Source organism: Pseudophryne corroboree, chromosome 2 (assembly GCF_028390025.1).
Source record: "Pseudophryne corroboree isolate aPseCor3 chromosome 2, aPseCor3.hap2, whole genome shotgun sequence".
In the NCBI taxonomy this organism is placed as follows: domain Eukaryota; kingdom Metazoa; phylum Chordata; class Amphibia; order Anura; family Myobatrachidae; genus Pseudophryne; species Pseudophryne corroboree.
Genome location: NC_086445.1, coordinates 894,721,369 through 894,744,934, shown reverse-complemented (window position 1 = coordinate 894,744,934; position 23,566 = coordinate 894,721,369). Strand labels below are relative to the sequence as shown.

The 23,566-nt window shown below is 42.1% G+C and overlaps 1 protein-coding gene across 9 annotated transcripts in view; it reads left to right on the top strand.

Annotated features, from left to right (window-relative positions):
- Positions 1-23,566, top strand: part of RAP1GAP2 (RAP1 GTPase activating protein 2) — a 1,491,256-nt gene that overhangs the window by 1,462,117 nt on the left and 5,573 nt on the right. For 6 of the 9 annotated variants that reach the window (XM_063956011.1, XM_063956008.1, XM_063956010.1 and 3 more), the window contains 5 exons: positions 2,874-2,987; positions 8,285-8,402; positions 17,262-17,379; positions 17,593-17,649; positions 18,317-18,399. In XM_063956011.1, coding sequence (XP_063812081.1) covers positions 2,874-2,987; positions 8,285-8,402; positions 17,262-17,379; positions 17,593-17,649; positions 18,317-18,399 — 490 coding nt within the window. The remainder of the gene's footprint in view (positions 1-2,873; positions 2,988-8,284; positions 8,403-17,261; positions 17,380-17,592; positions 17,650-18,316; positions 18,400-23,566) is intronic. The other 3 variants (XM_063956013.1, XM_063956009.1, XM_063956015.1) reach the window with 2 other exon arrangements.

Sequence of the window (23,566 nt, the reverse complement as noted above, 5' to 3'; positions counted from 1 at the left end):
TAATATAGTAGAGAGCAATATTACTTTATTATATTAAGGGAACAATAATAAATAGGTGTTTAAAAAGGTTTCTGTGTCAGGAGAAATGTTTTTATGATGTGGGCAACATTTACATAGCCATAAAATAATAAATGTTGCTCCAGTTCTAAAAACTATTTTTAAACACCAATGTTCATTCACTTAATATTACCCTTTTAATATAATTAATAAATATTGCTCTCTTAATAAAAGTAAAGATATTATTTACCTGCTCGCTCAATTTATAATGATTGCCCCCAGTGGCGTAAGCTTGTCCCAGTTGCCCGCAGGCAAGAAAAATATTGGTGACCCCCCCCCATATATATATATATATATATATATATATATATATATTTATTATATTTGCTCCTGCATAGCAAGCCTGCAGATTCTAACTATATGAAGCTACTACAAAACCGTTGCAACTAGGCAGATCTATGTAGGGGTCTAGCCACACACTAGATAGATCTGCTCAGTCACTCACAATGCTGATTATTTCTCTGACAATTAATTTGCAAGTGTCATATCCAGGATTAGAACCCACAACCTATTACACTGGAAGCAGGCACCTTACTGATGGAGATATTGCTCTTGCATAGGAAGTATGAGAATTCTAACTATATGAAGTTACTTGTAATTATTATTATCATTTATTTATATGGCGCCACAAGGGTTCCGCAGCACCCAATTACAGAATACATAAACAATCAAACAGGAAAACAGCAACTTACAGTTGGCTACAATATAGGACAAGTACAGGGTAAATAAACATAGCTACATCAGCAGATGACACTGGAATAAGTATCAGGTGGCAGAAGACTGCTGGATTTGGTGCAGTTGAAGATTATTAAAGTAAGAAAGGATAAGCACATGAGGGAAGAGGGCCCTGCTCGTGAGAGCTTACATTCTAAAGGGTAGGGGTAGACAGACAGGGGTGACACAGATGGGGTACATAGAGAGCGTTGAACAGAGGGTTAGGATGAGATTTGGCTGGGTTTGGTGAAGAAGTGGGTCTTGAGAGATCGTTTGAAGTTTTGTAGAGAGGTTGAGAGTCTGAGGGGGAGAGGTAGGGAATTCCAAAGAAGTGGTGCAGCACGTGAAAAATCTTGGAGGTAGCAGTGGGAGGAAGTAATCCGTAGGCAGGAGAGTCGGCGTGCATTAGCAGAGCGAAGAGGACGGGTGGGAGTGTAAAGGGAGATAAGGTCAGAGATGTAGATGGGAGAGGAGTGGGTGAGGGCTTTGTAAGCGAGTGTGAGAAGCTTGAAATGGATTCTGAAAGGGAAGGGGAGCCAGTGAAGGTCTAGTAAGAGAGGAGAGGTGGACGTAGTGCGTTTGGTGAGGAAGATGAGCCGGGCAGCAGCATTGAGGATAGATTGGAGTGGATAGAGGTATTTGTCAGGAATGCCAGTAAGGAGCAGATTACAGTAGTCCAGTCTGGAGATGACCAGTGAGTGGATAAGAGTCTTAGTAGCATCCTGGGTCAGAAAGGGTCTGATCCTGGAAATATTTTTTAGATGAAAATGGCAGGTTTGTGAGAGGTGCTGAATATGTGGTTTTAAGGAGAGGGAGGAGTCAAGGATTACTCCAAGACAGCGCACTTGGGGGCTAGAGGAGATAGTAGTGCCATTAATAGATAATGAGATTGTAGGAGGTGAGGTTAATTGTCAGAGAAATACCTTCATATAGTTAGAATTCTCATGCTACCTTTATAGGAGCAAATAGCTTCATCGGTAAGGTGTCTGCTTCCAGTGTATCTATAATAAAGAGGGTGTGATTTGTAAGGTGTAGTGACTAGTGAGGAAGTCGGCTACGGAAGAGATACTGCTGTCAATTAACTTAATTGATTAATGTCGCTGAATACGCAGAACCAGAGGAGAAGTGCCCCCCTTCAAAGTAGGAGCCCGGTGGCAGTTGACTCCGTTGCCTCCCAGAGTTCTGCCTTTGATTGCCCTCATTATTATACTGTAAATGTATTGGGATTCTCCTCCTCCTGATTGGCCAGATAGATGCAGTTGTTTTATGGCAGTTTTGATGTGGGGTTTTTTTTCAAGGGGTTTTGACTATGGTGGCCAATCCTGGGATCGGGATCGGCGGGATCCTGGGATTCCGGCCTAAAATTGTCCGTGATTCAATCCCGGGGATTTCTGGATTAGCCACCACTTTACTTTTTTCTATGCCGGGCAGCACTGAGCGTCCTCAGGAGACTCAGACGCTGCCCGGCTTGCCTTGCTCAGCTCCCCCTGTCCCCGTTTGTGCGCACTGTGCAGCGCGGCGTGAAGTCAGAGGTCACGCTGCACATCCGCCCGCCAGCCGGACCTCACCTCCTGCACTGCCCCGCATCTCACCTCCTCCAGCAAGTGGCCCACCCATCCTCCGATCCAGGTTACGGTGAGTTTTGTGGACTGGGCAGGGCAAGGGGGTTGGCACATTGAAGAGAATCCAATCCCGATGCCCGGGATTAAAAAAATGGCCCGGGATTGGCTACCCTAGTTTTGTCCAAGTGGTTTGGGCAAAACTCCAGGAAAAAAATCACCACATAGCAGCTGGGAAACAGACGGCCATTGATGGCTGCTTACAAAACGCCATCAAACATCTGAACAGAAAAAGTGGTTTGGTGCTTCGCTTGCCGGCGGTGTTCAGGTGTTTCAAATCCGCAAGCAAAACTTGCATATACTAAATATACCCCTTGAGTGCCAGGAGGAAGTTTGGCCTACTGTAATCCATATTTATATGCAAGCTCCAGCCACAAACATTGCTAAATATTCCACATCTATGCTGCTAGACAAAAATTGTATGCTGTGGTCATTCATTTGTTTTCTCTTTAATAATGTTAACAATTGTTTTCTGATTTGAAGTGATAGCATGTCCGCCATGCAGAAAATCCCTGATGGTGCGCATTCGTCACAGGATGTAATATCTGAAACCTCATCGAATCCCAGTTCCCCAGAGATATGTCCTAACAAAGAGAGGTAATGATGAATGCGGACTCCATGTAGCAGAAGCACATGGGATTGATGCAGCACACCTGCCAATGTTGTCTTATTATTCTTCTCAGGATGGTTTATGGATTATACTGTCTGCGTAGACTAAGACTCACAAACAGATGTACAAATAGAAATGATAATTCCTGCACAGTATTTCATTATAATACATGAGTAATGTTAATACTGTTATTATGTACGGTAAGCAATAAAGCTTGTAGTGATACAGTTACATCAGTATTCAGCATTAGAAAGCTTTACAGTAAATTGCATTGTTTCACATAACATAATAAGGGAATTACCACAGAGATCAAAACCCTCTTTAAAGATATGGGGGAGAAGTATCAAACCTAGGAGCGAGATAAAATGGAGAGAGTTAAAGTACCAACCAATCAGCTTCTGACATTTTTCAAATACAGCCTGTAACTTGGCAGTTGGAAGTTGATTAGTTGGTACTTTATCTCTCTCCATGTTGTCTCTCTCCAAGATTTGATACATCTTCCTCATAGAGAGTGTCTGCTTTGTGATCGCAGAATACCATAGTGACCTGCATGATGCATTTAACACATGAAACATTTCCATTGTCAGATGTGTGATTGTTATTAATATGTTGTGCAATTTGTTCATTTAGAGAAGGGATGGGCTCCTCCAGCTGTTGTTGAACTACACTTCTCAGCATGCCCTTCAACAGTTTTAGCATTGCAAAATAGCAAAACTGTAGCAAGGCATGCTGGTATGTGTAATTCAACAACAGCTGGAGGGCCAAAGGTTCCTCACCCCTGATTTAGAGAATAAAGAGATTTAATAGACTTGAAAATGTAAATAAAAGAGATAAACAGAACAAGTAGAATATAAAATGCAAAGTCTTTGATTGTAACAGCTGAGATAATATGACAAATTTGTCTCATCATTTGCATATATAAATATTGGTTAGGTGTTCAGAATTCCCCATCAGGTTCTATTCTTTTGACACAAGCAAGTAGTATTGCTTGCTGCGTCCTGTGATTACAAGGGGTATTGTTGCATGTCATTTTTGCCTTAAAAATATTGATTTTATAAAACCACATATAAAACAGTAAAATATGCAGACCGTCATGTACATACAGGTATATCACTTACTGGATCTAGTTCAGGACTAAGGGATTTATTAATATTTGCGGGGCATCCCCTGAAAATACCCAATTTTGGGTGATAACCTCAAAAAATAAGCACTCTCCTAATATATGCACAGGGGCGGCATAATAAAGTACATCTACTGTGGTCCTCCATTGTGGACCACGATAGCAGCCCCCATAGGTTTCTATGAGGGCTGCTTTCTTCTCAAACTTACCAAGCTTGGCCCCAGTAGCTAGCGCCATATTTAGATGGTATTAGCCATTGCAGCCTACAGGCTAATTTTGTGTTTAGCAGACTGCACGTGCAATAACACATTGCGGTCCTGAAGAAGTGATCACTTTTAACACATTGTAGAAATTGCTGAAATAAGAAATTATAATTATCGGGTTCTAGAAGCTGATACTAATAAATCTGCCATTAATTAGTAAGGTCATATACTGTATAAGGCCATACTGATGAGTTGTATTCTGTCATTTGTATCATATAGATATATAGGGTGAGATTCAATTGCTTCCCCCGCAGCTACCACTATTGTTGCTCCGATTAGACGCCCAGTAGTCGCGGTGGTGACATTTCTTCTTGCAGCATCCTGAGGTGCGAGAAGCAATGTGTGCAGACTTGGTACTTTGGGCATCCTTTTCTCCCACAAATTGCTATTTTTCTCAACAGTGCATATGCATGGATTCTTATGCCTATAAAGGATGTCTTATGCATCCTTTAATCTCTGTAAAGCGCTGATTAATATGTGTGCACTATATAAATAACTGGTATTAATAATAATCCTTAGCCATGCTGATAAAGACACATTTTGCCCTTATAAACCCTTGTGTTTAGGGAGGCAGAATGGAAGTTGGCAGGGCATGTATTGTATGTGTGGCTGAGGAACAGTAAGTACAGTATGAATTGTGTACTGTACGTTTAGCATGTACTACCAATACTATGACACCAAACCTCCTGGCATATAACGGTTTTCTTGGACTCAGTATGAGCACCACTGTGCTTGAGATAATATTTTGATTATTGTGGAGTTTTTTTCTTACACGAAAGCTGGGTTTCTGTTACTTAGCTCATTCGAGAACAATGCAGCTAGCCACTTTTAGCCATCGTTTGCTGATAATTTAGTTATGCGGGCCATACATCCGCACCGCAATTCCCTGACTGATCCACAGACATAGATGATTGTTGATCTGTCTGAGAATTAGGGAAATTTAGCATGTTAAAAAAAACAACTCATCTATCACAGACATATTGTGGTCAGAATCAGCGAATCTGGGATCTCCAAAATGTTGGCTTTCCCCAACCCTGACATCGGCAGAACTAGAAATTGAGCCAGTCAATCGCAGCTGTATGGGCCCCATAATATATTACAGTGCGTCCGGAAATTCACAGCGCTTCACTTTTTCCACATTTTGTTATGTTACAGCCTTATTCCAAAATGGAATAAATTATTTTTTTCCATCAAAATTCTACACCCAATACCCCATAATGACAACATGAAAAAAGTTTTTTTGAGATTTTTGCAAATTTATTAAAAATACATAACTAAGAAATCACATGTACATAAGTATTCACAGCCTTTGCTCAATACTTTGTTGATGCACCTTTGGCAGCAAATACAGCCTTATGTCTTTTTGAATATTATGTCACAAGCTTGGCACACCTATCTTTGGGCAGTTTCGCCCATTCCTCTTTGCAGCACCTCTCAAGCTCTATCAGGTTAAATGGGAAGCGTCAGTGCACAGCCGTTTTCAGATCTCTCCAGAGATGTTCAATTGGATTCAAGTCTGGGCTCTGGCTGGGCCACTCAAGGACATTCACAGAGTTGTCCTGAAGCCACTCCTTTGATACCTTGGCTGTGTGCTTAGGGTCGTTGTCCTGCTGAAAGATGAACCGTTGTCCCAGTCTGAGGTCACGAGCGCTCTGGAGTTGGTTTTCATACAGGATGTCTCTGTACATTGCTGCATTAATCTTTCCCTCTATCCTGACTAGTCTCCCAGATCCTGCCGCTGGATAACATCCCCACAGCATGATGCTGCCACCACCATGCTTCACTGTAGGGATGGCATTGGCCTGGTGATCAGCAGTGCCTCCAAATATGATGCCTGGCATTCACGGCAAAAAGTTCAATCTTTGTCTCATCAGACCAGATAATTTTGTTCTCATGGTCTGAGAGTCCTTCTGGTGCATTTTGGCAAACTCCAGGTAGGCTGCCATTTGCTTTTTACTAAGGAGTGGCTTCAGTCTGGCCACTCTACAATACAGCCCTCATTGGTGGATTACTGCAGAGATGGTCGTCTTTCTGGAAGTTTCTCCTCTCTCCACAGAGGAATGCTGTAGCTATGACAGAGGGACCATCGGGTTCTTGGTCACCTCCCTGACAAGGGCCTTTCTCCCCTGATCGCTCAGTTTAGACCAGGCATGTCCAAACTGCGGCCCTCCAGCTGTTGTGAAACTACATATCCCAGCATGCCCTGACACAGTTTTGCTGTCAGAGAATGCTAAAGTTGTGTCAGGGCATGCTGGGATGTGTAGTTTCTCAACAGCTGGAGGGCCGCAGTTTGGACATGCCTGGTTTAGACGGTCAGCCAGCTCTAGGAAGAGTCCTACTGTTTCCGAATTTCTTCGATTTACGGATGATGGAGGCCACTGGGAACTTCAAAGCAGCAGATATTTTTCTGTACCCTTCCCCAGATTTGTGCCTCGAGACAATCCTGTCTCGAAGGTTTACAGACAATTCCTTTTGACTTCATGCTTGGTTTGTGCTCAGACATGCACTGTCAAGCGTGGGATCATATATAAATAGGTGTGTGCCTTTCCAAATCATGTCCAATCAACTGAATTTACCACAGGTGGACTCAAATTAAGCTGTAGGAACATCTCAAGGGTTATCAGTGGAAACAGGATGCACCTGAGCTCAATTTTGAGCTTGATGGCAAAGGCTGTGAATACTTATGTACATGTGATTTCGTAGTTTTTTATTTTTAATACATTTGCAGAAATCTAAAAAAACAACTTTTTTTAATGGTGTCATAAATGGGTATTGTGTGTAGAAATTGGAGAGGAAAAATGAATTTATTCCATTTTGGAATAAGGCTGCAACATAACAAAATGTGGAAAAAGTGAAGCGCTGTGAATACTTTCCGGATGCACTGTACACTCAGACAAAACGCAGACAGTGGAAATAAGGTGAAGTAAAACATCTCAAGAGTCTATACAACATACCTATTTTATATTTATGTGTTTGCCAAATCGTAACAATATACAATGCTGCAGAAGTTCACTTGGGATAGGGTCAGGATTGCAACAGTCAGATTACCGACAGTGGGATCCAGACTGTCAGGATTCTGCTGGTTAGTACTGGGGGTTAGGGCTAGATACCAGGAGGAGGGTTGGAGATCGGCTGTGGGGGTGGTGGAGCTTAGGGTTAGGCTGCGAGGGTGGTTGTTAGGGTTAGGCTGCGAGGGTGATGGAGGGTAGGGTTAGGCTGTGAGGGTGGTGGAGGTCAGGGTTAGGCTGTGAGGGTGGTGGAGGTCAGGGTTAGGCTGTGAGGGTGGTGGAGGTTAGGGTTAGGCTGCAAGGGTGGTGGAGGTTAGGGTTAAGCTGCGAGGGTGGTGGAGGTTAGGGTTAGGCTGTGAGGGTGGTGGAGGCTAGGGTTAGGCTGTGAGGGTGGTGAAGGTTAGGGTTTAGGCTGCAAGGGTGGTGGATGGTGGAGGTTAGGGTTAGGCTGTGAAGGTGGTGGAGGTTAGGGTTAGGCTGCGAGGGTGGTGGAGGTTAGGGTTAGGCTGTGAGGGTGGTGAAGGTTAGGGTTAGGCTGTGAGGGTGGTGGAGGTTAGGGTGAGGGTGGTGGAGGTTAGGGTTAGGCTGCGAGGGTGGTGGAGGTTAGGGTTAGGCTGCATGAGGGATGGGTTAGGGGTAGGGTTTAAATAGTTACTGGGATCCGTCAGGATTTTGACTGTTGGGATGCTGCTGTCAGCATCCTGACCATCGGGATACTGAATGCCAGGATTTCATACCCACTTACATTATGATGTCATTTTTCACAGTGTACCATTGAGCAATGTTTCACAATGTACAATTTGGCTGACAGAGACCAGAATAATTTAAACAATATTTGTAATTTCAGGATTTCTACTTAATAAACGTTTTCCTTTAACCACTGTGTCTTCCAGACCGTACATTAAACTTAAAGAAAATGGGCGGTCCAATATTTCCCGCTCTTCGTCCAGTACGAGCAGTTTCAGCAGCACAGCTGGAGAGAGTGAAGCCATAGAGGAATATGAGAGTGTGGTGCGTATATTAAACATCATACACAGAAGTGTTAATACATTTTGAGATCAAAACGTTTGGTAAAATCCAATGTTTTCAATATTGCCACCCTGACTTTTAGCCTTGCAGAGTGCGAGTTGTATCATGCAGTTGTTTTACACATTGGTGAGTAGTAAGGAAATAAAAAAAATGCATGTGCTTTAGGGGTAATGAACCTGCCACACAGAGGTACAATTGTCGGCAATGTACGTCAATTAGAAAGCTACCTAAGAAAACTCTTCTAATTAAGTAATGTTTTTCCATCTCATTAACAGTTTTGTGTGTTTGAACTTATTCTAAGAGGAAGCAAATCTCTATTTTCTGAAGTCCATGTAGTTGATGTTTTTATTGAATATAATAAAGTACTGTATATCCTAATGATCAAAAAGTAGATTTGCCCTAGGCAGATGGATATAGGTGGAGCTCAATGTTCTGGAATTTTGGACAGTAGGTTAAATATCGCTGATCAAAGGGAAACTGTCTCACCTGAAGACATTTGTAGAGCTCTCAGCTGGAAATATAAGACCACTTTCAGGGATGTGGTGTCATTGTCATTAATATCCTTTAGCATATGTACCTTTCCATGTTTTGTCCTTTTCTGCATCAGTATAATAGTTAGTTTGATCTAGTAGGCCTTGTTGTAGTGGTCTATTTGTGGTACTAAAATGCATGTGAATAGTTTTGAGTATTGGAGAAATGATAGAACAAGTCTATGGTTTTCTCTTGACCACATAAAATATGGTAAAGATAGTGCCTTATTGTAATGAGTTAGGGATTGTTTCGAAATATATAACAGAGGATTAGTAAGGACCACACCGCACATCCTGCACCCATTATTTTTAATATGTCTCCTCCAGAGTCCCGCGGCACCATTTTTCCAGTGTTTCACGCATGCGCAGTAGTAAAATCACTGGGAAAATGGCCGCCACTTTATTTTCCAGAAATCTGCGCATGTGCTCTAGGACAGTGCTAGGGTCCCTTAGTGTCCAGAACTGCAGTGCTGCCGGCTAGACAGGTGGGGGCCTAGACAGAGCCTGCAAATGGGCCTCCTCCTCTCTAGATACGCCCCTGGTTACTATTTATTGTTATATTACTGTGTGCCATTAACAGGATATCATTGGTGAATGTTGCATTACTGGATGGAGAACATATAGGGAACTTACCAGTATGATATCATTAGTGAATGTTGCATTACTGTATGGAGAGCATGTTGGGAACTTTATCAGGATATCATTGGTTAATGTTGCATTACTGCATGAAGAGCAGGTACTAAACTTATCTTTATTGGGATATCATTGGTTAATGTTGCAATACTGTATGCAGGGTTGTACGATTTAAATCAAATGATTAAATCAACTATTTAAATCAAATGATTAAATCATGATTAAAATCAAAACAGTAAAAAACTACAACTTTTGCTTAGAAAGAGATAGACATGTAGATTAAGCCCAGTTGGGGAGAATAATGGATGGTGTATAGGAGATTCTTTCAAGTATATACTACCAAGTGACGTGCGCTGGAATACTATGGCAGACTGTTTGGAGTCCTTTCTGAAAAACTAGCCCATTCTTGTTAGAGTATGTGATGAAAACAAAGATGATATCCCAGAAGACATTAACAAAGTTAATAACTTTGGTATGAAGCGGAGTGCTGAAGATTATTTGGCTCTGGATCGTGCACAAAGACACAACTGCACAATCAGTGAGGTCGTACAAGTGTGGAAGAAGCTGTTAGAAGATCTTGAAGAGATTGGACACTACAGCAATGTAGTAAATATGGCAAAGGCAAGAGCTGAAATTGCACTCACAGATGCCCACTTGCTGGCTACTCTACTTGATCCTAGGTACAGGGGGAAAAAAGCTTAGTCCTGCTGAAATTGAGACTGCTATAGAGTTTGCTCATGTCAATAATCTGCAAATTATGCCGGTCATCATCAACTTTCGTACAGCCATGAAACCATTTGCACCATACAGTACATGTTTGAAGTGGACACTTTACGCCAAGTATTTCCTCTAGCCTGGTGGATGTCCTACGCAGCTCAACTTCAGTTAGACACTTCTGTAGTAAATCTTCTGAAGCAGATGTTCACCGCAGTTACATCAAGTGCAGGAATTGAAAGGATTTTTTCAACGTACGGTTTTGTACAATCCAAATCACGCAACAGATTGGGAAATGAAAAAGCAGATAAGCTGGTTGCATGCTACAGAGCCTTTTCTGTTGAGGACAAACGTGAGGACGTGGACAAAGACATGCACATGTTTGACTCAGACTCAAACAACTGATTAAGTGAAATTAAGAGCCTAATTGTACTTCTTGATGCAACTGTTTAGTGTGTATTTATTCTATTACTGTGTTCATTTTGTTACTGTTCTCACTTCAAAAATTGTTCATGTATTACTTAAGCAAGGTGTAAACATCTAAAATTAAACACTTTACTTAAAAAAACAAGTTAATAAAAAAAATCCTAATTAAATCTCAAAAAGCTGATTTAAATCAAATAAATCCAATTATTTATTTTTTTAAATTTTTTATTAAAATACCCAGATTTTTATGCAACCCTGACTGTATGGAGAGCAGGTGCGGAACTTATCTTTATCAGGATATCATTGGTTCATGTTGCATTACTGTATGGAGAGCATGAAGGGAACTTACCTTTATTGGGATATCATTGGTTAATGTTGCATTACGGTATGGAGAGAATGTTCAGAACTTACCCGTATCAGCATAGTGGTGAAGTGTCATAGTTTATGCATTTTGTTTAATCTTTTACCCTGGAAATCTGGGTTAGGCTTAATCATTGTTGCTGAGGATTCCACACCAAAGCATAGATTAGAGGTAAGAAAGTGCACCCCTGCTGTGTGTCAGTAGTAACAACTGTAGGCAGTGACGGGCTGGGGCTGCTTGACAGTCCTGGCATTTCGGCGTGTGCGTGTACAATGAGGGGTGCGGCTACGGCTCACAGGGACATGCCATGAGTCTTTGGGAGAGGAGGGGGCCACTTGCCTTGTGGCATGCCCCATATATTTCTGTGTGCCATAATAAACAGGCTGGGGGCAAGCAAAAAGAGCGCCGGAAGGCTGCATTGCACTCTGCCAGGCAAGCTCTTTGTGTGGCCGGACTGACCCAACAGGCCACCTGCCCTTCTGCCATTTGCGAGAAGTGCCCGATGGCCAGTCCAACGCTGACTGTAGGAGATAAAGTTTCCAGTATATAGGACTAAAATATGAGCATACTTTGGGGTATTTGCCAGAATCATGACTGGCATCAGCTTGGGCTTGGAGCGTAACGATTTATTTATATGCTCTGGACTGGGTTGGTTTATCAGCAGTGTTCTTCTCTTGTGTATAATTGGCTCTGATTTGTTATATATGTTCAGTATACTATGGGTTTTTTTTTTGTTTGTTTTTTTAAACTGTATAGTTTATTGATTCATATTTGTTATTAGAGTATTTCTGTTGTGGGGATATAATGGATCTTTTATTATAAAAAAGTTCAATGGAATTGAATTGCTTTTTAAGTTCAGGGTTTTTGCATTTATTAGCACAGTGCTATGGGAGAGGAATGTCACCTCTGCATTGCCATGTTATAGGGGAAAAGTAGCACTTTAGGTTTTCCAAATATTACAGCATATTCCGAGAAAGGATTTCCTGTAATGGAGTACAAAACAAAAGCTATTTAGTAGAAAACGAAATGTCAAAATAAAGTGTTATAAAATACAGCTTTATTATAAGTACATCCTTGTAATAAAGGATACGATTGATATTTACACAGATGTATGTAGGTAAGCATGTCCATGAGAATCTGGGAAAGAGTGAGCAATCCTGCCCCTGAGAGAGTAACTTTGCACAGATTTGTTTGTTTCCACGACAACTGAATGCTTGCTGTTATTATAAGGATGTGGTGTTCACGGTACTGTTTCTATGAATGAACATACCCAATGTTGTGAACATCAGTTTACAGAAACCGGATAAACTTTCACGCTGCTCCACCAAATCCTATTATTAGGAGTGGTGAACGACTGTATTAAATGAGGCTTAAATTACGCTGTCCACTTTAATCTACAAAGGCACTATTCAGTGCTAGTGAATAAGACCGCATGGCTCTCCTCTTGTGCTGAGAATGCTGAGCAATCTTTCTCATCTCATACATACAGTTTATACGTTTCTTTTTATGTAACTGTGGTGACGTAGTTTGGAAGGTAACTTTTTTTTGCATGTTTGTGCATTTTTTTTAATTTAACCGGGATAGGGCTTTCATTTGTTAGTGTAATTAAGATTTTAGTTTTTGGGCATTAGCAAAGAACAGACAGCCTCTGATATAGGTTAATGCAAGCCCAGTAAGTTATAGCAAAATGTTATTGTCTAGTTCTCTGGAATATAGGATGAGATGAATGAAACATTCTAATGAGTGGAGAATGAACAAGTAGAGAAGCTTCTACCTATCATTTTATAGGGGGCAATTTAGTTGTACATGATGGGTACAATGTGCCATTCCAAGAGAGAGGAAAGGGAACATAGTGGCAGGACAGACAGGATGGGTCCCAGGAAAGAGAAGAGAGGGAACAAGGTGACAGGACAGACAGGGTGGGTCCCCGGAAAGAGAAGAGAGGGAACAAGGTGACAGGATGGGTCCCAGGAAAGAGAAGAGAGGGAACAAGGTGGCAGGACAGAGAGGGTGGGTCCCAGGAAAGAGAAGAGAGGGAACAAGGTGACAGGACAGACAGGATAGGTCCCAGGAAAGAGAAGAGAGGGAACAAGGTGGCAGGACAGACAGGATGGGTCCCAGGAAAGAGAAGAGAGGGAACAAGGTGGCAGGACAGAGAGGGTGGGTCCCAGGAAAGAGAAGAGAGGGAACAAGGTGACAGGACAGACAGGATGGGTCCCAGGAAAGAGAAGAGAGGGAACAAGGTGGCAGTACAAAGAGGGTGGGTCCCAGGAAAGAGAAGAGAGGGAACAAGGTGACAGGACAGACAGGATGGGTCCCAGGAAAGAGAAGAGAGGGAACAAGGTGGCAGGACAGAGAGGGTGGGTCCCAGGAAAGAGAAGAGAGGGAACAAGGTGACAGGACAGAGAGGGTGGGTCCCAGGAAAGAGAAGAGAGGGAACAAGGTGACAGGACAGACAGGATGGGTCCCAGGAAAGAGAAGAGAGGGAACAAGGTGACAGGACAGACAGGATGGGTCCCAGGAAAGAGAAGAGAGGGAACAAGGTGGCAGGACAGAGAGGGTGGGTCCCAGGAAAGAGAAGAGAGGGAACAAGGTGACAGGACAGACAGGATGGGTCCCAGGAAAGAGAAGAGAGGGAACAAGGTGACAGGACAGACAGGATGGGTCCCAGGAAAGAGAAGAGAGGGAACAAGGTGGCAGGACAGAGAGGGTGGGTCCCAGGAAAGAGAAGAGAGGGAACAAGGTGGCAGGACAGAGAGGGTGGGTCCCAGGAAAGAGAAGAGAGGGAACAAGGTGACAGGACAGACAGGATGGGTCCCAGGAAAGAGAAGAGAGGGAACAAGGTGGCAGGACAGAGAGGGTGGGTCCCCTGCACAATTCACTCACAAGAAGCCACTTGTAGTTCAGCATATAATGATAGGCTTGCACAGATCTCTGGAACATCCCTCATGGGCTTTTATTGAAGTCTCCAAAAACATATGAAAGGTAAAGCTATTTATTCATAAAAACATGAAGCCAAACAGGTGGTTTTTCATACCCAAGGAAACACAAAGTATCTCCATAACAGATGGTGAAACCGTGCACATCAATTGGTTTATTATTAATAGGGATGTCTATAAAGACTGTATTTTACATGGGTGCGGGATGATAGACAGTGTCTAGTTAGACAGTCAATAGATAGACATCACATGTTAGACAGACATTAGGTCGACAGGGTCAAAAGGTCAACATGAAAAAGGAAGACAGTACAAAAGGTCGCCAGGATCAATAGGTCGACATGAAAATGGTCGACACAAAAAAAAAGGTAGACACCATTTTTATTGCATTTTTGTGGTTTGTGTGGATAGTTTAGTCATCTGGGAACCCCAATTGTAGAATAGCAACCGCTCGCCATGCTTCGGGCTTGCTGCGCTCGCCACAAGGTTTATAACCAACTCTATGCTGACATGGATAGAGAAGGTATGAAATAGTTGAAAAACATGTACTTTTTTCTTTCTCATCTCATACATACAGTTTATACGTTTCTTTTTATGTAACTGTGGTGACGTAGTTTGGAAGGTAACTTTTTTTTGCATGTTTGTGCATTTTTTTTAATTTAACCGGGATAGGGCTTTCATTTGTTAGTGTAATTAAGATTTTAGTTTTTGGGCATTAGCAAAGAACAGACAGCCTCTGATATAGGTTAATGCAAGCCCAGTAAGTTATAGCAAAATGTTATTGTCTAGTTCTCTGGAATATAGGATGAGATGAATGAAACATTCTAATGAGTGGAGAATGAACAAGTAGAGAAGCTTCTACCTATCATTTTATAGGGGGCAATTTAGTTGTACATGATGGGTACAATGTGCCATTCCAAGAGAGAGGAAAGAGAACATAGTGGCAGGACAGACAGGATGGGTCCCAGGAAAGAGAAGAGAGGGAACAAGGTGACAGGACAGACAGGGTGGGTCCCCGGAAAGAGAAGAGAGGGAACAAGGTGACAGGATGGGTCCCAGGAAAGAGAAGAGAGGGAACAAGGTGGCAGGACAGAGAGGGTGGGTCCCAGGAAAGAGAAGAGAGGGAACAAGGTGACAGGACAGACAGGATAGGTCCCAGGAAAGAGAAGAGAGGGAACAAGGTGGCAGGACAGACAGGATGGGTCCCAGGAAAGAGAAGAGAGGGAACAAGGTGGCAGGACAGAGAGGGTGGGTCCCAGGAAAGAGAAGAGAGGGAACAAGGTGACAGGACAGACAGGATGGGTCCCAGGAAAGAGAAGAGAGGGAACAAGGTGGCAGTACAAAGAGGGTGGGTCCCAGGAAAGAGAAGAGAGGGAACAAGGTGACAGGACAGACAGGATGGGTCCCAGGAAAGAGAAGAGAGGGAACAAGGTGGCAGGACAGAGAGGGTGGGTCCCAGGAAAGAGAAGAGAGGGAACAAGGTGACAGGACAGAGAGGGTGGGTCCCAGGAAAGAGAAGAGAGGGAACAAGGTGACAGGACAGACAGGATGGGTCCCAGGAAAGAGAAGAGAGGGAACAAGGTGACAGGACAGACAGGATGGGTCCCAGGAAAGAGAAGAGAGGGAACAAGGTGGCAGGACAGAGAGGGTGGGTCCCAGGAAAGAGAAGAGAGGGAACAAGGTGACAGGACAGACAGGATGGGTCCCAGGAAAGAGAAGAGAGGGAACAAGGTGACAGGACAGACAGGATGGGTCCCAGGAAAGAGAAGAGAGGGAACAAGGTGGCAGGACAGAGAGGGTGGGTCCCAGGAAAGAGAAGAGAGGGAACATGTACTTTTTTCTTTTAAAGTGTCTACCTTTTTCATGTTGACCTTTTGACCCTGTCGACCTAAAGTCTGTCTAATATGTGGTGTCTATCTATTGACTGTCTAATTAGACACTGTCTATCATTTGGTTACCATTTTACATTAATATTGCAATGTGTTGGAAACCTGCATGGCACTGGAAAAGTTAGTAAATTCTTACTGGGACTTTTATGACGCATATAATCTGCTACAACATTGTTTACATGGAACTCAAGTGGCAATAGTCACATGGCAAGTTATGTTTAAGGTTCTGTGTTACCATATGACAAATGAGCAAACATCCTTGCATGTAGGTTTGTAAGGAGGTGGTTCTTCATGAACAAATGTGCAATATGGCTTAACTGGAGAAAGCCTATCTTTTAAGTGTAATTAAAAGTATATCCAAGCAATATTATTATCAGGAGATCACAAAAGATTTTTCTCATCTGTGACATATGATGGGTACACACTTGGCGATATACCACTCGTACAACCGACGAATTATATATTGTCCATGGACCATTGGCTTGTGAGTACAACCAATACATCCTGTGAACGTTGTTCTTCATAGACATATCATGAAGGCTGTGCAGCATGGCAGCTGTGGATATACAGTATCTTGCAGATATATCAATACATCTAACTGTATGTATGGGCAACTTGCCGACCAATCCAATCCAGCCACAGGAACCGCTGACAATGACGTCATTACCAGTTCCTGTGGCCAGGCATGTCTGGCTGTGGATTGGTAAGTGTGTATGCACAAGATTGTTTGTGCATAAACCTTGCCAATCGTTAGACCTGTCGGCCAAGTGTGTACCCAGCTATACATGTCTATGAACATAGAATAAAATTTTTCTTTCCAATTAGTACCACAATTTATGTGAAATGCCTCATGCTGCATGTCGTGCCTTTGAGGTCACTGGTGTAGTACATAACACTGGGGTTATTTAATACAATGATGTAATGACCACGTGTTCTGTATTCAGTAGCAACCAACCATACAGTATACAGTATTTTAATTTACTTTACAGCAGTAGCTGGTTGAAATGGAGTACTGAACATTTTCTGCACATTTCCTAATTCATACCTCTAAACAAAGGGCAATGGCAATTTCAGGATGACTGGGATGAGGGCTTGGCTAAAACATGATGGGGAGTGACTCTCATTGTGGGTGTGTTCATGCCCTTAGAGCTTTTTTCACACTAAAACACAAGTTTATAGTGATTTTAGGGAAATATCTCTCAGCCTACTGTCTATCGCTCTGAACGTCTTGACCACAATCCAGTGCCCTGAAATTGGCACTTAATGACGGACAATTGTTTATTTCTGCACAAGCTAAATGTAGTAGTATTTAACAAAGGATCTAAATTTATTTTTACAAACATTTTCCACAGGGCAGCCAACCACTGACCGCATCACCCAACAAACAGGAAGTTTTTGTCTACAGTTCGTCTCCTACGCTCGAGAACCATACTTCCACTACCCCTGTAATCATGTGCAGGAGTCCCACAGGTGCTTCCCTTATTACACTATGTCTATGACACTAAGTACTAGAGACCAGTTTGTATTTACTGAGCTGTTTCGTACACTGTTTCACATACATAGAAACAGGACAGTATTTCAATGTGGGCAGGAGCCATACCAACAAATGTTGCATGATATCATTTCAGCACAAATAAGAACCATTATAAAGTTACTTTTTTGCCTCACTTTGAATCTTCTTAGATTACTTCACCCAACAGAACAAGCACTGTGGCCCTGAACACCACCAGTCACCAAGAGGCAAGGCATCATCCCTAATGTTATTATGAGTTGTTCTGCAAGCCTGTTGAGACATGAATAGAAATAGAAGATTTTTCCCTTACAATAATACCTGGCTTCATGAATGCATCACTGCCAAGGCTGTCAAATGCCGGTCTACTAGAGTACCATTAAGATCTTAATCATTAGGTTTTACCCATATTTGTCAAATCAATCCTTTTTCGCAGCTCAGCTCTTGGTTGAGGAGGCATGCCGGTCCACCAGTAATCCAAAAGCAATCCTTTGTTTGTACATCTTGATAAAAATGCACCTCTCAGACTGGCCGTAGGCACTGCCCCAGGGCTACTGCTTAGTGGAACAGTTGGGTAACTGCCTACTGCCTATCTGTTCAGTGCATCATTATAATGAGTTAGAAAAGTAACAAAATAGAAATACAGGTGGGTGCTCCTAGTTTGCCTCAGTGCTTTGCATATACCCTATTAGAATATAGCGGAAAGAAACCCAGAGATGCCCAGAGCAATACAAAATACTAGTACATTTGATATCTATTCAGAGATAATTAAATATAGAGCTTTGAGTACAATAAGATGGCTTATTTATCCTTTCATCTGCCTTTTGCTATTTATAAGAAGTTCAATGATTAAAGTACCCAGTCAAGTGCACATCTGATCATTTTTCCTTCTCGCAGATATAAAGAGTAGAAATTCCCCAAGATCCAACCTCAAATTTCGTTTTGATAAACTCAGCCAGTCAAGTTCCGGCTCAAGTACAGTAAGTAGCTTTGTCTGCAGGAGTCCAAGTCAGCCCTAGGTAGTGTGCGCTAGGGGAACTAATGTGTAATATAAGCTCCATTGTGAATATACAGTATTGAGTAACAAAGACAAAACAGGTCTAACATTTTTGTTTGATTCTTCTGGAGATCATTTTCAAAGTATATTGCAGCAGAGTATTGTGTTATTGGCACAGTTTGGACACCCATTTATGATTATGTGTTCAGTTATCAAAATAATTTATATGACCTCTCCCATCTTTCAGCCAATGCAGTTTTTAAAAATTCCTGGCAGTCTGATTTATAGCTTAAAGACGCTTGCATTGCTTTATAGGATTGCTATTTAGTTCTCTTTTTTTTTTATAACTAAATTGGCAACTTACAAAAGCCTAGAAGTAAAATACTACACCAGTTGAAATCATTTATGTATTTATCATTTATTATAGCAAGTCAGAATTTAACAGAATCTCGTGTTTGTATATGGCATATTCTCCACCTACGTTTCTGCTAAATTGCTTTATTTTAAAGTAATTCAAACTTTTGGTTAATAAGTTTGTATTAACTTTTGCAAAGAACAATTTCAAATGGCAGCTAAGTGTGAGATGGTAATTCAACTCCTCCTAGACTAGGGGTCATTTCAATTATATGAGACTTAGTAAGTGCGTCTGCAAACAAAAATCCACAAATCTGGGGTGAGGTTGGGCCATGAGGGGGTTTGACTTGCGGGACCAGTGGTGGGGACAACTCACCCCCTAGTGTCTATCTGAATTGATTAAGGTGTATAACTAATGCTATACCTTAATGGACAGGGTCTGCAGGCTATCCAGACAAGAGAAACGTTGTTACACACCACTTGTTTATAGCACAGAATGCTGTGGACTGCATTGATACTTCAGAACTAGAAGTGTGTCCAGCTCCTCATCCCTTGACTGTGACAGCAAACAAGTTACAGTAGAGTGCAGGTCCGAATTGGGGGTCATTAATACTGTAATGAGTCACTCATGAAAGAAAACGGCTTTTCCAAAGTAGATTTTCCTTTTAAGAAAATAAATGTAAATATTAAGGGGTATATTCAATTAGCATCGGATCCATTCCGACATGCATTTGTCGGAATGGAGCAGACAACCCCTCTTAAATCTCATCTCAATTCGACTTTTTCAAGTCGAATTGAGATGAGGGACCCAGAGGAGGAGAGGGGGGGCGAGCCGCGGGGAGACCAGCAGGGACAGCCGCCGGCAGACGGAGGAGATCAGCACTACAGTAGCGCTGCAGGAGGATGTCACACAGCCGCCCGACCTCACGGCAGTGTCCACCCGGCTCCAGCAAGCGTGACTTGCTGGAGCCGTGTGGAAGCTGCCGTGAGCGGCGCGGCTGTGTGACATCCTGCTGCAGCGCTGATCTCCCCTATATGCCCGCAGCTGTCCCCGTCTCCCTGTGGCTCTCCCCCCTCTCCTCCTCCCACATCTCAGTCCGACATTTTTTTATGTCGGACTGAGATGGTCGAAAAGGGGGCTGCCCTGTTTTCGACACAAGCACGTAGATTGGCAGCTATTCCACCGATCCACGTGCTTTTCGACAAGTCGAAATTCATCGACTTATCGAAAAATTTTGGGTTATATTGAATAGGTCGAATCACGATTCGACCTTAAAAAGTCGAAAACTGCCGTCTTTTCGACAGACGGTAGCTTTCGACTTCAATTGAATATAGCCCTTAGTTGCAATTTTACTGATTTAAGAATACTCCAACATCTTGTTCATTATGACATCTGCTTAGTTATCTCTGGAATGTGTTTGGAAGTTGGACACTTCAATATACACAAAAATTAAATGCTGAATTAAATCTACTAAAAAGTATAAACCTTTTATAAATAACTCTGCATTTCTGTGCTGTGTCATTACTAGGGTTACATTTTGAATTTTCGCAATATATTTTTTTTATGATACCATCATTTTCAGTTTAGAACTTGGAAGCAGAGAATAGCAAAACATTTCCACCATCTGACTAGAAGCCACTGAGCTCTGTAGCAAAACAATATTAACCTTACACATTACTCATTGTCATATGGTGCCACGTTCCTTGTGCATGAAAATGGCAATATGAGCCACCTAAATGATCCGGTGCGTGAGAGCTTTTCAACACATTAAAGGATTTTGAGGTCATGAATTCCAGCTTTCCGATATGTTGTTTTGACACAAACTCATTTTCATATTTGCAGCAAGGCAAAGCTGAGCTAATGTTCAGTAAGCAGTGTTATAACGGTAATGACCCTCTGAGTTCTTCTAATGACTGGCATGGCTAGCTGACTGATTTCTGCCTGGTGTCTCAACATCATCAGCAAATGGTTTGGGAACGTGAAGATGCAAATACAGGATGCATGGAGTTGGGTACTTCAGTGTGGAAATGATTGACTTGGAAAAAGTGAAATTTTTGATTTATTTAGTTGGAAAAAAAAATATTTACAGGTTAAATAGTACTGCAGAAGGGCTATGGTCCTCATTCCGAGTTGATCGCTCGCTAGCTGCTTTTAGCAGCAATGCAAACGCTAGGTCGCCGCCCTCTGGGAGTGTATCTTAGCTTAGCAGAAGTGCGACCGAAAGGTTAGCAGTTCTGCTACTTAAAAATTTCATGCAGTTTCAGAGTGGCTCAAGACGTACTCCTAGCTTGCGATGACTGCAGTCTGTTTTGTTCATGGTTTGACGTCATAAACACGCCCTGCGTTCGGCCAGCCACTCCCCCGTTTCTCTAGCCACTCCTGCGTTTTTTACCTGGCATGCCTGCGTTTTTTAGCACACTCCCTGAAAACGCTGAATTGCCGCCCAGAAACACCCACTTCCTGTCAATCAAACAACGAACACTCGAGCCGCTGAAAAGCGTCGCTCGAGCTTGTGTAAAACTACAAAGTTTTGTGTGAAAGTACTTAGCGCATGTGCGCTGCGTACCATGCGCAGAATTGCCGTTTTTCCACCTGATCGCTGCGCTGCGAAAATCGGCAGCGAGCGATCAACTCGGAATGAGGGCCTATGTGACATAATGGAAGATGCCTGCTGACCTCCGTAACAATTCATAGGACATATTGATATATAGTTTGTGCTTTGGGTAAACAGTAGTATTGCTTTACTTACAGCAGTGATGGGCATCAGACGGGCCTCTGAACCTTCATTTGCAGCCCCTTCCCGCTTTATTATTATGTTTGCTTGTTTTAGCTTGCAACGCGCCTGCAAATATGTTAGTACAGATCAGTGTCTCAGTTGATGATTTAGGAGCTTATTTATTGAATCCTCACAGTGCTATTTACTTAACCAATTTCAACAACATTTAAGTAGTTAACAAAAGCCACTGTCCCCTATATCTTTAGGGACTGCACATGCATGCAATTTATCAAGCTTAGCTTTTCAGTGCTTGTTCCCATTAGTATAGAAAAAAGTGTGGAAGCGCCTTTTCCAACCTAGAATGGTATCAACTCAGTTTTTTAAATTTAAACAGGTTTATTGCTTAAATACATTAAGCATATAAATATACAAATACAATACAATCAAATACACCGTGTGTCTGTTCTGCATAAGCTAGATTCAATCAGAAATCTTCACAAACAGGGTTTTTACCTTCAGCAGAGGCCTCTCACTTTGACGGCCACCAGTGGACCACCTGGGGCATTATAGGATATTTATTATACTTATTGTATTTATGCAATAAACCTATTTAAATTTAAAACGAAGTTGGATACCATTCTTGTTTGGAAAAGGCGCTTACCACACTTCTTTCTATTATACGGTTTTGAAGTATTTGCCTTAAAGGGGAATTAGTTAAACTCCTGGTTAGCTACCTTTCTATTCCCTGGTAATCACTGGGAATGTACAGAATATTTCTTCTTGTTCCCAGTAGTAGCTGTCCTATTTAAATTGTGTTAGCTACAATGCACCATTAGTGAAACTCTAGATATACTGATTTTTATCATTTATGAATGCAAAAATATTCCTCCAGCACACTGAAAAAGATCAGCATGCGATTTGAATACTACATGATAATAGAAATACAGAGATCTCATTTTGCATATACAGTTTGCAAAGATATGATTAAGCTGCCAGGCCATGTAAAGGCATCTGTTTCTGGGAGTACCTAACACTATGTAAACTAGCACACACTCTAGGTTATATGATTGCATAATGTTATGCAACATAGTAATAGCACATACATAAATATCTAAATTGAAAGCCACCTGGAAGAACCCCAATATCCTCCAAATGCTGATTCCATCCATACCTCTCAGAATAGTAATATAAAATAGTGGCTGCTCAATCAATTTAATAATCTTTCTCTGGTGCATATTAGGGAGGGGATATTCTAGTCAGGAAAAAAACAGAAAAAACTATTCCCCCAGCACACTGCAAAGGATCAGCAAAGAAATTTGAATACTACATGATGATAGAAAAACATCTCAGTTTGCATATATTTGCACAGATATAAGTAAACTGCCAATGTGCTGGTTGAATATTTTTCCTTTTTTCTTGTCCAGAATAACCTCTCCCTTTCATGCGCCTGTGACGGACTATTAAATTGATTGAGCAGCCACCATTTTATATTCATTTACGAATGCGCAATCAGGCAGGGCCAAAACTAGGATTTTCATCACCCGGGGCAAGGCAATAGTTTGCGTCCCCCCTCCCCCCCCCCCCAAACAAAAGTAAAACAAACTCTGTCAGACTAAAATGTCAGATAACCAGTAAATTTTAAAAAAGGGGATACAATATTCCCCTATGTGCCTCAAATGCTCTACAGTATGCATCACATGCCCCGCCTGTGTGTTCAACTACATGCTCCACTGTATCTATATTGCACTATATCATAACACTTCGTCACTGCACTACATCACTATACTACAACCCCTACACGCTGAATTACATCACTACACTACATGCCCCTATGCACTGCACTACATACCCTATATGCTACACTACATCACTACTCTACATCCCCTTATATGCTACACCACATCAGTGCACTACATGCCCCTATATACTGCAATACATCACTACACTACATGCCCCTATGCACTGCACTACATACCCTATATGCTACACTACATCACTACAATGCCCCTATATACTGCAATACATTACTACACTACATACCCTATATGGTACACTACATCACTACAATGCCCCTATATA